We start from the raw sequence: 12,691 nt of genomic DNA, 5'->3' as shown, positions 1-12,691 counted from the left end.
TCTAGTGATGTGGTTCTCAACTCCGGTCCTCAAGACCCACCAACAGGCCAGGTTTGAAAGATAACTAAATTACATCACAGGTGATCTAATTTGCTGCTCAGTGATTGCAGTATTCTAGTCTGCATATCCCCAAGGTAATACTTAAAATCTGGCCTGTTAGTGGGTCCCGAGGACCGGAGTTGAGAACCACTGCTCTAGTGAAATGTGCTCTAATCTTAGGGTGAGCTGGCAGTCCTGCTATGGAATAGGCTTCCTCGATTTCATCCATCTCGCGATAGTGGTTTTTGAGGCACCTAGTCCTTTCCTGGGACCTGAATACAACACAAACAGATTGGGAACCTTTCTCCATTGTTTGGTTCTTTTAATGTAGCATACCCGGCATCTCCTGACGTCTAATCTGTGAAAAATGTTTAAAATTGCTTGTTTGTCCGCAGAAAGAGAGAATTACCATGTCCAGTGACCTATGGAAATCAGTGGATACCGGTCAGGGTACCAGGAAACCAGACCACATAGGGAAGCAGGTAAAATAAAGAAGTTTATTGGAGCAAACAATAATAAGCGCACAGCAAGAGTGTGGAAGTGGGAGCAGGAACAAGCCGGGGTCAAATCCAGAAGCATGTAGTCATCCAAGCCGGGGTCGAGTCCAGAAGTGGGTAGTCTGCTGATGCGGGGGTCGAGAGCCAGGAGAGATATCAGCCAAGCCAGGTCATACATGGAGGAACACAGAGAACAGAAGACTGCTAGCAGAATGCACCTTGGAGCACAAACACAAGGGCAAGGACTGCAACCCATCAGGTGATATAATCAGGTGTGCAGCATCATCACTGTGCGACACCCAGGCAGAAGGCAAGTGATGATGCAATCAGAGTCTATAAGAGGCAGCAGTCTGCACATGTCTAAGATGGCTGCCAGCAGGAGGGCAAGGTAAGACCTTGACAATACCTTAGGGAGGAACCCCGGGTCCAGGGACAGAATGACCTTATCCGGAAAAATGGAACAGTAAGGTTCCGCTATTGATAAAGCTTGTAATTCACTCACTTTCCTGGTAGACACCAGGGTCACTAGGAGTATGGTTTTGTAAGTTAGGAGTTTTTGAGAGCTTTCTTCGACAGGCTCAAACGATTCTTTCATAAAACTCTGCAGTACTACCAATAGGTCCCAAGGGGGCGGGAGGGGGGACCTCTTTTGCTGAAAAGGTCTCTTCCTTGAAAACAGACTTGATGTACCTCTTTATTAGAGTATGATTCGCTAATCTTTGGTCTAGGAAACTGGATAATGCCGCCACATGCACTTTTAGGGTGTTGGGTGCAAGACCTAAATCTGTAGCATCCTGTAAAAAAAAATCCAGTAGGGCTGGAATAATAGACCAGAAAATCCTAACTTTTTCCTTTCTCCAGCCGCAGATTTTTTTCCAAATTTTGGAGTAAATTAAATTTGTGGACTTTTTCCTACTTTCCAATATGGTGCAGATCACTTTCTCTGACAGACCTTTGCTTTTTAACAGCTTTCTCAGTAGCCAAGCTGTCAGAGAAAGACGGCCCACATGTGGGTGGCGCAATTTTCCTTAACCCAAGAAGGCCCCTGTTACTGGCAGCTTACAAGAGTCTGACATCGAGAGGTTCTGGAGAGCCGGAAACCAGGTTCTCTTCAGCCAAAAAGGGACTATTACGAAGACCTTTGCTTCTGTAGCATGGATCTTCTTTAAGACTTTTGGAATAAGCCTGAAGGGAGGAAATGCGCATAAGTTTCCCTGACCAGGGGTTGGCGAACGCATCCAACCCTAAACTGCTTGAATACCTGTGTATCGAGAAGAATTTCCTTACTTTTGCATTTTTTGAGGAAGCAAAAAGGTCAATCTCTGGATAACCCCAGTTTTTAGCGATCAGCATGAACACTACTTGGTTCAGACTCCATTATGCATGCGAGACCTGTTCTCTACTCAAAAAATCTGCTAGCGAGTTTCATTTCCCTTGAGGTGTACTGCTGCAAGGGAAAGGACAATCTCTTCTGCCCAGCAAATTATTATCCCGGCTAGTTCCCCGATTACTGAACGCATGCCTCTTGATATAGGAAACCGCGGCAATATTGTCCGAAAGGATTAGTGCGTTTTCCCCTTATGGTGGCGCGAAAGTGTGCAGAGCTTCCCAGATCGCCCTCAGTTCTCTCACGTTGGAAGACTTCTTGGCCCAGACTGATCCCATTTCCCTTGCGCTGCCTGGTGGCTCATGTGGGCTTCCTAACACCACGCACTTGCGCCTGTTTTGATTCTTAATGGATCCACCTGTGTCCAGCATCGTCCCAGAGACAGATTCTTTTCTAGCAGCCACCACTGTAAGGATTCCTTCACTGGACTCGGCAGTGTCACAAGATTGTTTAGTGATTGTTGGCGACTGTCCCATACTGATAACATGAACCTCTGAAGAGCTCTCATTCGAGTTTGTGCCCACTGCCGGAATCGCTGCGGTCATCAGTCCTAACAATCTCATTATCTTTCTGATGGATGTTGTGGGTTTCAGTATGAGTCTGGAGTCTTCTAACATCAGGGTTTCCCTCTTTTCTTCTAGTAAGAAGTTTTTTGCATTATGGGAATCCCCTATATAACCCAGGAAAAAAAAAAAAAAAGGCTTTCTGAGCAGAAAATGTGACTTTTCTGGGTTTAAAATGCAACCCAGTCTCTGAAGGGGACTTTGTGTTATGTTCAAAGACCTTTTCAATTCCGTAGCAGTTTTTGAGAACAAGAGCAGGTTGTCTTGATATGGTATTATTAATATCCCTTCTGTCCTCAAGGTCTGTAATGCTTCTGCTAACACTTTTGTGAAGCTTCTTGGAGCAGATGCTAGCCTGAAAGGTAGAGCTTTGAACTGGTCTGATTTGGACCTTTTACTGCAAATCTGAGAAATATTTTTGAGCTTTCTCTGATGGGAATGTGTAAATAAACATCCTTCAGGTCTATTTTAGCCATGAATGCCCCCCTGCTCAGTAGTTTTGTCGTAAAGATGGTTTCCATCTTTAATTTTTTGTTTTTGACTGTTCTGTTGAACATTTTCTGGTTGAGAAGGATTCTGAATTTTCCTGACTGTTTCTTCCTTAGAAAGATGTGAGAGTAAAACCCCCCTCTGCTTTCCCTTTGAGATAGGGAGGATATGGCTCCTTGGTCCATCATTTCCTGGAGCATATTTGTCATGTTCACATGCTTTGGAAGCCAGGTTATAAAAAAAAATGTTCCGGGGGAGTATGATTATCTTCTATCTGATAACCTTTGGCGATTAGATTGAAGATGTTTGCGTTGCTTGATGTGGCCTGCCTCTGGGATAGGAAAGCCCCCAGTTTACCTCCTACCCAGCAAGGGGAGTCGTTGCCCTTTTTCCTTAGGCTGCGAGGGATTAAACAGACAACCCCCTTTTCCCTTTGGTTTTCTATATTGCCATGGCTTCCTTGCTCTTGTTTGACACCTTCTTTAGGTCTCATTTTCTTGAAAGGGCGAAATCCTTTGTATTGCTGTTATTTGGGGACCGGAAAACTTTGCTTCCTGTCTGATGAGAATTTCAACACTGAATCTAGATCTTCACCAAAGACTAAAATTCCTTTGAATGGCAGAGAACATAACTTTGTCTTGGAAGAGGCATGCCCTGCCCGAGTTTTCAACCAAATAGCCCTTCTTGCTTGGTTGATCAGAGAAGTGCATCTAGCTGAAGTGTCAGCGACATAAGTGATCGCTTTAAGTACCGGAAGGGAATCCAGAAGCTCTTTAGGAGTATCATTTTCCAGCAAAACTTTCCTTAACCAGGGATCAAGGGGTCCTGGTAACGCAGGTAGAAGCAATGGCAGATGGAAGTTTGTTGCTCCTTAGTCCCATACCTTCCTTAGGTAGCCTTCGGCCTTCCTGTCCATGGCATCTTTAAGTGAACCGGTGTCTTCAAATGACAAGCCTGAATGCTTTTGCAGCCCTGGACAAAGCTGCATCCAGTCTTGGACACTTTCCTATAGTGATGCATCTTCCCTTTAAAGGGAAACCTTTTCAGGTATTTAGGGAGAAAAACTCTTCTCAGGCTCTTTCCATTCTGGCAAGATTGGGTCCTTCAATGCTGCATGTACAGGGAAAGATTAAGTCTCTTTTGTACGCAACCCCGCATAAAGTTTGTCATGGATGGATAGATCCTCTTTCTTCTTCTCTTCCAGCTCTAATGTATCATAAATTAATTTTAGGAGCTCCTCTGTCTCTTTGCAAGGAAAAAGGAATTTCTGAACTCGGCTACCTTTCTCTTCCTTGAGTTCCCCCTCCTCAGGGCTAGATTCCCAGCTGGATCCTTCTTCAGTTTCCTCCAGCACCCCTGGATCCCCCTCTGCAGCCGCAGGGGTGGAAATGGGAGTTGCTGAGCTATAACCGGAAGTACTAGGTATAGCAGTATCCAGGGGTCCTGACTCTTTGAAGAGTTTCTGAAGGATTCAAACGTTTTAACCATTTCAGCCTTCATGGTATCTAGAAACTTCTTGAACATAGAGCTACTTTCTTTCTTGGTTAAGGAATCTATGCATTCCTGGCATAACATTTTTTTTTTCCCATAAGGATGACAAACTTGTGTTTACACGAAGGCACATCTCTTCTTAGGGACCTCAGCAGGCCCTGCTCCATTCTTATCTTCGCAGCTCTTCCCCTGGAGAGGCACAAATGATAAAAAAGGATCTGATTCAGAGAGAGCTGTAAGGTGTAAGGAAGAAAAAAAGAAAGAAGGAAAAAGGACACCTGGGTTTGACTCCCTGACCTCTCCAAAAAAACAAATAACTAAAACACCCCACTCAGTGCCCCCTCCACCGAGTGGCAGGGAATGATAAGATGATGCACAGCCATCACTCTCCTACCTTAGGGTTTGGATTTTCCTGCGTCCCCCGATCCTCTTCCTGCACCAGCCACCTCCATGATGGTCATACAAAGAACTGGAGATCAGTGGAGGGTCCTTTTAAATAAGCTGATAACACCCAGCCCACGTCCTCCTCTGTGGATCGGCATGCCCAGGCAGTGCGCATTCCATCTCCATTCTGCTGGGACATCCTGGACTCCATTCTAGCTTCTGTCCTATCCAATGTGGCCGCCGGGCATCCCCGCCGCATCACTTCCGCCAGAAGTACATCACTAGCCCAGACCGGAAGTGACATCAGCACTCCGCCCCCAGCCTTCAAACCGCCAGGAAGCCATGCCTGGCTTATCAGTGACACACAGGGGAAAACAGGTAAGTGCACTGCACTAAATCCACAGGGGAGAGGGTTAGCCTCCTACAATGGCTGACCTCAGGACCTACCAAAAACACAGCGCATAGAGGGTCCCCTAGCCTCCCCTGGGCAACACCCTCAGGGGAGCCCAAGCTAATCCTTCCATCTACCCAGGGACACTGCCCCAGGGGAAATAGATATTAGCCCGGGAGGCCCCTGCCACCTAGCACTAAGGCCTGACAGATGATGAGAAAACAAATCCGTGATCCTGTCTGACCGGAGGAAACACAATAACTGAGGGTCCATGCATAGTGCCTGTCTTTTTATACTAATGTGGATTTGTGTTTCCTGTGCTAGGTGGGAGGAGCCACTCTCTTATAAGGTCATTGTGGAAGATGACTTCTAGCAAACAGCTATTCCTTCAGAGCAGAAACAGGTAGGAATCTGCAACAATGATTCTTAAAATCCCTACCATGTACACTAATCACCCAGAGGGGATTGTACCAATCTGGCAGTCATACAGATTACTTCACAGTGATAACTCCGTATACTGGATAGCAATAGCTGCTTTTAGCATCAGTCCTTCGCAAACAGAAAGAGGACCATAAATGATCTAGTCTCATATTATCTCTGCACATGCAAAGAATGAGTGTCAGCACACATCACCATATTCCATCCTAGTCTAACAATAAATTGATAAACTTATTTAACGACACTATTTCGATCAACTGTGCCTATCATTACCATCCTGATCTGACTATTGAGATGTTCTTAGACTACAGACATGATATAAAAAATGGTCAGAGACTGTGGACATATTAAAAAAGATAATCATAGACTGTGTACATGCTGCAGGAGACTGTCAGGTCACAGATTAGTGTCTGCAGGGGCCCTGAGGGCCACACAAAGTGCAAAAGTGCCGCATGGAGCCTTTGGACTGTAGGTTGGGCACCAGGGCTATATACAGTAACACTTCACATGCAAAAATGAAATTAAATTTTTCAATTAATTCACATGCGCTAAACAAACAAGCTATTTTCAGAACAACCTTGTGTTAAACAACCTTAGCTAATTCCAGAGCCACAGGGTGATGTGGAGAATTCTCTTGGTATATGTCTTGAATAGTTTCCCTCCAGAACTGCATCCGCATCAGACCCAGGTTCTTCTGAGACACAGAGTCCTTCACCTTAAAAAAAAAAAAAAAAAAAAGGGATTAGGATCACTTTTCCTTAGGCCATGCTTAATAATCCAATGAATAAAGGTATGTTTTTTGTAGAGACTTGTAAGTGGTGGTTGTAAAGTTTAAGTTTTTTTAATAAAAATAACAGGTTTATACTTACCTGTCTGCCCAAACCTTTTTTTTGGGTCCCCTGCCAGCGCTCCTTGGCTCCTCCCCTCCGGCGTGTGCCTCCACAGAAAGCCGCTTTCTACTGGGGCACTTGTGCAGGCTCACTCCCAAGCTTCGCAGTCTGCTCCAATTGACACAGACTGCAGGACTCGATCCTGCCCCTGCCACTGGCTTTGAATGACAGCAGGAGGAGCTGATGTCTCTTGCTGACTCAGAAAAGTCAATGAGACCAGGAAGTGAGGAGAGAAAAGAGCTGCAGATGTGCACAGCGCTGGATTGAATGAGGGCTCATGTAAGTAAAAGGGGGGGGAGCAGGGGGGATACCAATGTCTAAAAGTTTTTTACCCAAATGCAAGGAATGCATTCAGATAAAAAAAAAAAATATTTCGGCTTTAGGACCACTTTAATATTATTATTCGGGTTTATGTAACAGAGTTTGGACAGCGCTTTACAAAAAAATGGGACAGATTAGTTACAACACACTACAAGACAAGAAGGTTAGGAGGACCCTGCTCATGAGAGCTTACATTCTAAATGGATTGTAGTGGTGATACAAAAAGGTAATAACCGTTTAGGGATGAGCTGATGAAGTAAAATTACAGATATTAGGTTGAGGCAGGCTTGGCTTTCCTAAAGGAGGTGAGTTTTCAGGAAGTAGAAGATAGTCAAACACATTGTGGTAAGGCATTCCAGAGTAAAAAGGAGGCTCTGGAGAAGCCCTGAATGTTAGTATGGGAGAAGGTGATGGGAAAGCTAGCGGGCAGGGGGTCTTGGGAGGAGCGAAGTGGATGGTTTGAGTGAAATTTTCAGATGAGGTCAGTCATGTAGCTTGGGGAAAATTTATGGAAGTTGTTGTTTGTATTCTGAGTTTTGTTCGTTGGGCATAAATAAGCCAGTTGGGGAATTGCAGAGAGGAGTGATGGACACTGAACAGTTGGCTAGGTAGATGAGTCTTGGCAGCAGCATCCAAGATGGACCGAAGAAGGATAGCCTGTGTAGAGGCAGGCTATGAAAAGGAAAATGCAATAATCAAAGTGAGAATTGACAAGGGAGTATATTAGTAGCATGGTAACATTATGGGTTAAATTAAATTAAAGTGGACCTATCACATAATACAGTATTCACCATTTAATAGATGCATACTCTTAGTTGTGTGTTAGGCTAATAAAACATGTCATTACATCTATATTTGCTTACATATTTCTTTACTCTAAATTAAAATTTCAGACTCCCTACCAACTGAATGACATATCCCATGTAGTGAATTGTAGCCTCTCTTCCTGCTTGCTGTTGCATGTTATAACAATGGCCAACTGGCTTAGACATTGAGAAGAGCTGATGCACCCGAGGCACGTACAACTGAACACAGGTGAAAAGTCCTTTACCAAAATCTACATTGTGAGGCTTTGTTATCAGAGGCTCTTTATACATACCTTATATCCTCTTACTACAGAAAGTGAGCCTGAGATATCATCCCCTGAGCATGCACTGGCTTTTCTCTGGTCAACTTGCGTTTTTTACAAGCGTTCATTTTAGTATTCCACCCAATTACATCTTCACTAACCTGCTCACCGTTGGCCTACAAAAGGTGGATAGGCACAACAATCAAGCATCATAGGGGACAGATGATGCAAGGAAGCCATGAGTAGTCTGCATCTGATACTAGGAAGAAGACGTGAGCACATGATGACAGCAACATTAACATGGAACGAGTGCTAAAAAGAGGATGCTCACAAAAGAGGCAATGTACAGGACTTGTACTAAGCTTGTTGGAGGTTATTGTGCATTATGTCAATGGCCTGTGAAAAAGATTTATTACAGATTATAAAGATCATTTACTGGAGTTGTAGAATACCTACCTGTGACAGTTCTACATTAAAGGCCCGCAGAGCAAACACAGCATTTTGGGATTCTGGAGGCAGCAGCAATGTACATAAAAATCCTTCATAGTCCCGTTTCCTGCAAAAAAAAAATAAAATAAATTGGAAAAGAAGCTCAACTAATTCACAATTTTTCGAGTAGGGTTAATAGGTAAATCTAGGTATGCAATGCATGCACAAAACACCTCTCGCCTATGATGTAGCGAAATAGTAAAAAGTAGAAGGTGCACTGGCATTGTGTGAAATTCTCAATAAATGCTTATTAAAAACTATATCTTGTACTCAACAAAGAGGTACCTGGTGTATCATAAGATCCATTCAAGTGGAAGCTTGCTCAGACCAACGGGAAAACATATCCATCTATCAACCCAAAACAACAGGGTGTAATCGCAGCTTCAATTGTGCGTGGTGGTTTGCGCATTTCAAGAGCGTACCTTCTTTTTAGAGCTACTTGAAATGTGTAAGTCTGCCTTCAAAAAGCCCTTCTTTAAGGATTTCACACGGTGGGCTTTCAGTATGTTATTTTTAGTACTGTTTATGGCTTTTCCAGTCTGGAGGGAGCTTCTAGGTTGCGCTATTACATTAGAGACCCCCCCCCCTCCACCCGCCCCCCCCTTTCACATAGGAGTCCTCAGTCCCTCCTCTTCTTTCACATAAGAGTCCTCAGTCCCTCCCCTTATTTTTACATAAGAGTACTCAATTCCACCCCCCCCCCCCTTTCACATAAGAGTCCACAGTCCTTCCTCCCTCATCTTTTACATAAGAATCCTAAGTCACTCCCCTCCTTTTACATTAAAGTCCTCAGTCCCTCATCCCCCTCCCTTTTCACATAAGAGACCTCAGGTCCTTCCCCCCACCCCCCTTTTCACATAGGAGTCCTCAGTCCCTCCCCCCACCCCTCCTTTCACATAGAGTTCTCAGTCCCCCCTCTCCTTTCACATAAGAGTCCTAGACCTTCCCCTTCTGTTTACATAAGATTACTCAATTACATTCCCCCCACCCCTTCACAAGTCCTCAGTGCCTCCTCGTCTTTTACATAAAAATCCTCAGTTTCATCCCCCTTCACATAAGAGTCCTCAGTCCCCCCCCCCCTCCTTTTACATAAGAGTCCTCTCAGTCCTTCCCCTTTTTTTTTTTTTCATAAGAGTACTCAATTCTATCCATTTGCTAGAAAACTACTTAGAACCCCCAAACATTATATATTTTTTTTAGCAGAGACCCAAGACAATAAAATGGAGATTGTTGCAATATTTTTTATCACACCGTATTTGCGCAGCGGTCTTCCAAACGCAATGTTTTTTTAAAAAAATCACTTTTTTTAATAAAAAAAACAGTAAATTTAGCCCAATTTTTTTTCCATAATGTGAAAGATAATGTTACGCCAAGTAAATAGATACCCAACATGTCATGCTTCAAAATTGCGTACGCTCGTGGAATAGCGACAAACTTTGGTACTTAAAAATCCCATAGGTGACACTTTAAACATTTCTACAGGTTACCAGCTTAGAGTTACAGATAAGGTCTAGGGCTCAAATTATTGCTCTCACTCTAACGATCGCGGCGATACCTCACATGTGTGGTTTGAGCACCGTTTACATATGTGGGCGGGACTTCAGTATGCATTCGCTTCTGCGCACGAGCTAACGGGGACAGGGCGCTTTAATTTTATTTTCCCTATTTTATTATTTTTTACATCATTTTAAAAAAGAAAAAAAAAATGTGATCATTTTTATTCCTATTACAAGGAATGTAAACATCCCTTGTAATAGAAATAGGCATGACAGGTCCTCTTTATTGTGAGATCTGGGGTCAAAAAGACCTCAAACCTCACAACTACACTAAAAAAAAGGAAAAAAAAAAACAGCCCTTTAAACCGTTTGACGTCGCTCGGGTCCTCCAAGATTATAGAGTCGAGTGAGGGCCATCTTGCCCTCACTCGACTTCCTGTCTCAGAGGATCCAGGACCGGTGTTCTAAAATTTTCTCGGACCCATGAAAAAAATTTGACCTCGTCACTTCCGGTGATCCCACTTCATGAAAAAGCTGATGGGAGTCTCAAGTGCGCATGCGCACAAGACATTATTTTGGTTTGGTAAAATTATAACACATAGCGGGCAGTTGACTGAGAGGAGGCGGGGCTGAGGTGTGACGGAAGACACCGCCGCGTCATCTGCAGAGCTGAATAGAGGAGGCGGGACGGAGGTGCGGCCGTGTAATAAATGCAGGACTTAAGCGACTCCTTGTTTTATTATCTTTAGTAATTATCGTATTATTTATCCTTAGGATTTCATTACATTTACTATTTCTTATTTTGTATTATAGAAATAGTAAATGTAATGAAATCCTAAGGATAAATAATACGATAATTACTAAAGATAATAAAAGAGAAGGAGTCGCTTAAGTCCTGCATTTATTACACGGCCGCACCTCCGTCCCGCCTCCTCTATTCAGCTCTGCAGATGACGCGGCGGTGTCTTCCGTCCCACCTCAGCCCCGCCTCCTTGCCTTATAATTTTGCCAAACCTCGAAAAATGGCTTCTACGCATGCGCACGGTCGACTCCGCATGCACACGGACTCCCCTGTCCCCGGAAGTGACGAGGTCCGATTTTTTTTTCACGGGTCCGACAAAATTTTACAACACCGGATCATTTTTCCCGCTGCCGGCGGGTCCGGTAAGCGGGGAAAACGGCCGGTACATGGTGGGAGGGGCACCTCTTCCCACCACACCGTAAGGGTGGGACCACCCTTATCTGAAAGCCGACAACCTGCCGTTTAAAAAAATACCGGGGTTATGGCAGCTATCTGCTGCCACAACCCCGGTATTTAGCTTTAAAAGAGCGACATAAATAGTGTTAACGGTAAGTGGTTAACTGACCAGAAATGCAGCCAGCAAGACTTAACACCACAGTAGAAACGTAACAGACCAGTCAGAAGACATACATAGAATTTAAAGGGATGCATTTTCCTTGAGCTTTTCTTGCAATAATGTCCAACAATAAATTCATATTCAACTACATTTGTAATATTAATTAAAAAGGTAAATATAATACAATTATTTTTAAAAATATATATATTTTTTAAAAACCTGTCATTTTCGGGTTAAGTGCATCCTGAATTTTTCAGTTTCGGTACCAACCTTTCCACTCGGTGCACATCTAGTAGTCACACCTAATATCGATTTGATTTAGATTTGTTTCTGTTTACTCATTTAGCATTTTGTAAATTGATAAAAAATAAAAGATTAAAAACACATTTTTGAAACCATTCTTTCTTTACAGCATTTCTTTATACCAGCCTAAAACTTTTGCACAGTACTGTATGTTATCTCTTTGTTAGAGCAGCTTATTGTGGTAGAAAATCTCCTGATGAAGCCAAAGGCGAAACATGTTGAGATGACTCCTTCAAGCTGCCATATATGAAATGTATAGGAGGTTGGTTCATTTATGTATATGGTGTCATTGATCTTTCTGGAACTATGTATCTTATCAGATTTAATTTAATGTCCATTTTTTTACATTTTTGTATCAATAAAATGATCTGTTTTTATATATGTATTTATGTTGGCACCTCAAAAGTCCTGTTTTTGACATACTTTTTGGTTTGGTAAATCTATAGGGATGTTGGTTACCTTGGTGACCCACAAACTCTTATACTCCTCGGTTTGTACTTCTGCTGCAAACTCTGGTCAGTCTCTTGTTCCTTCAGTAATTAGACAGCAAATCTTTTATTGGAATATAGGATATGAGTCCTTTCCATAGGAATAAAATGGGATCTTTCCACACATGTGCAAAATAGGTGAGGAACTAGTTAGATGAATTCACATTGAAGGATTTAGAAGAAGCATCGACGAGTGGAGCATAAGATGCTTGGGGGGGAGGGGAGGGGTTGACTGAAGGCCCATTCATACCTGCCCATTCTGGTGTGTTGCTTTAACCGATTCCTGCCCGGCCGATAGTCACATGTCAGCCAGGTGGGACCGCTAAATCCAGGTGGAAGTCACATGACGTCCTCCCAGGATCAGGCCACACTGCAGTGGCATCTGTCACCTACGGTGTCCACTGGAAATTGAAAAATAAATAATAAATAATTATTTTATTTCTTTTTAACCACTTAAGCCCCAGAAGATTTTACCCCCTTCCTGACTAGGCCCTATTTTGCGATTCGGCACTGCGTGAATTTAACGGACAATTGCGCGGTCGTGCGACGCTGTACCTAAACGAAATTCCTTTTTTTTTCCCACAAACAGAGCTTTCTT

At 43.3% G+C, this 12,691-nt stretch overlaps 1 protein-coding gene across 1 annotated transcript in view; it reads right to left on the bottom strand.

Moving 5' to 3' along the window:
* NDUFAF6 (NADH:ubiquinone oxidoreductase complex assembly factor 6) overlaps positions 1-12,691 on the bottom strand; it is a 115,793-nt gene that overhangs the window by 95,792 nt on the left and 7,310 nt on the right. The window contains exons 2-3 of the mRNA XM_082259350.1: positions 8,416-8,515; positions 6,272-6,394 (exon numbers count right to left, since the gene is read on the bottom strand). Of these exons, the coding sequence (XP_082115476.1) occupies positions 6,272-6,394; positions 8,416-8,515 (223 nt within the window). The remainder of the gene's footprint in view (positions 1-6,271; positions 6,395-8,415; positions 8,516-12,691) is intronic.

Source organism: Pelophylax lessonae, assembly GCF_965119305.1.
Source record: "Pelophylax lessonae genome assembly, chromosome: 5".
NCBI lineage: Eukaryota > Metazoa > Chordata > Amphibia > Anura > Ranidae > Pelophylax > Pelophylax lessonae.
Note: the sequence above shows the minus strand (reverse complement) of the source record. Positions and strands in the feature narration are given on the sequence as shown.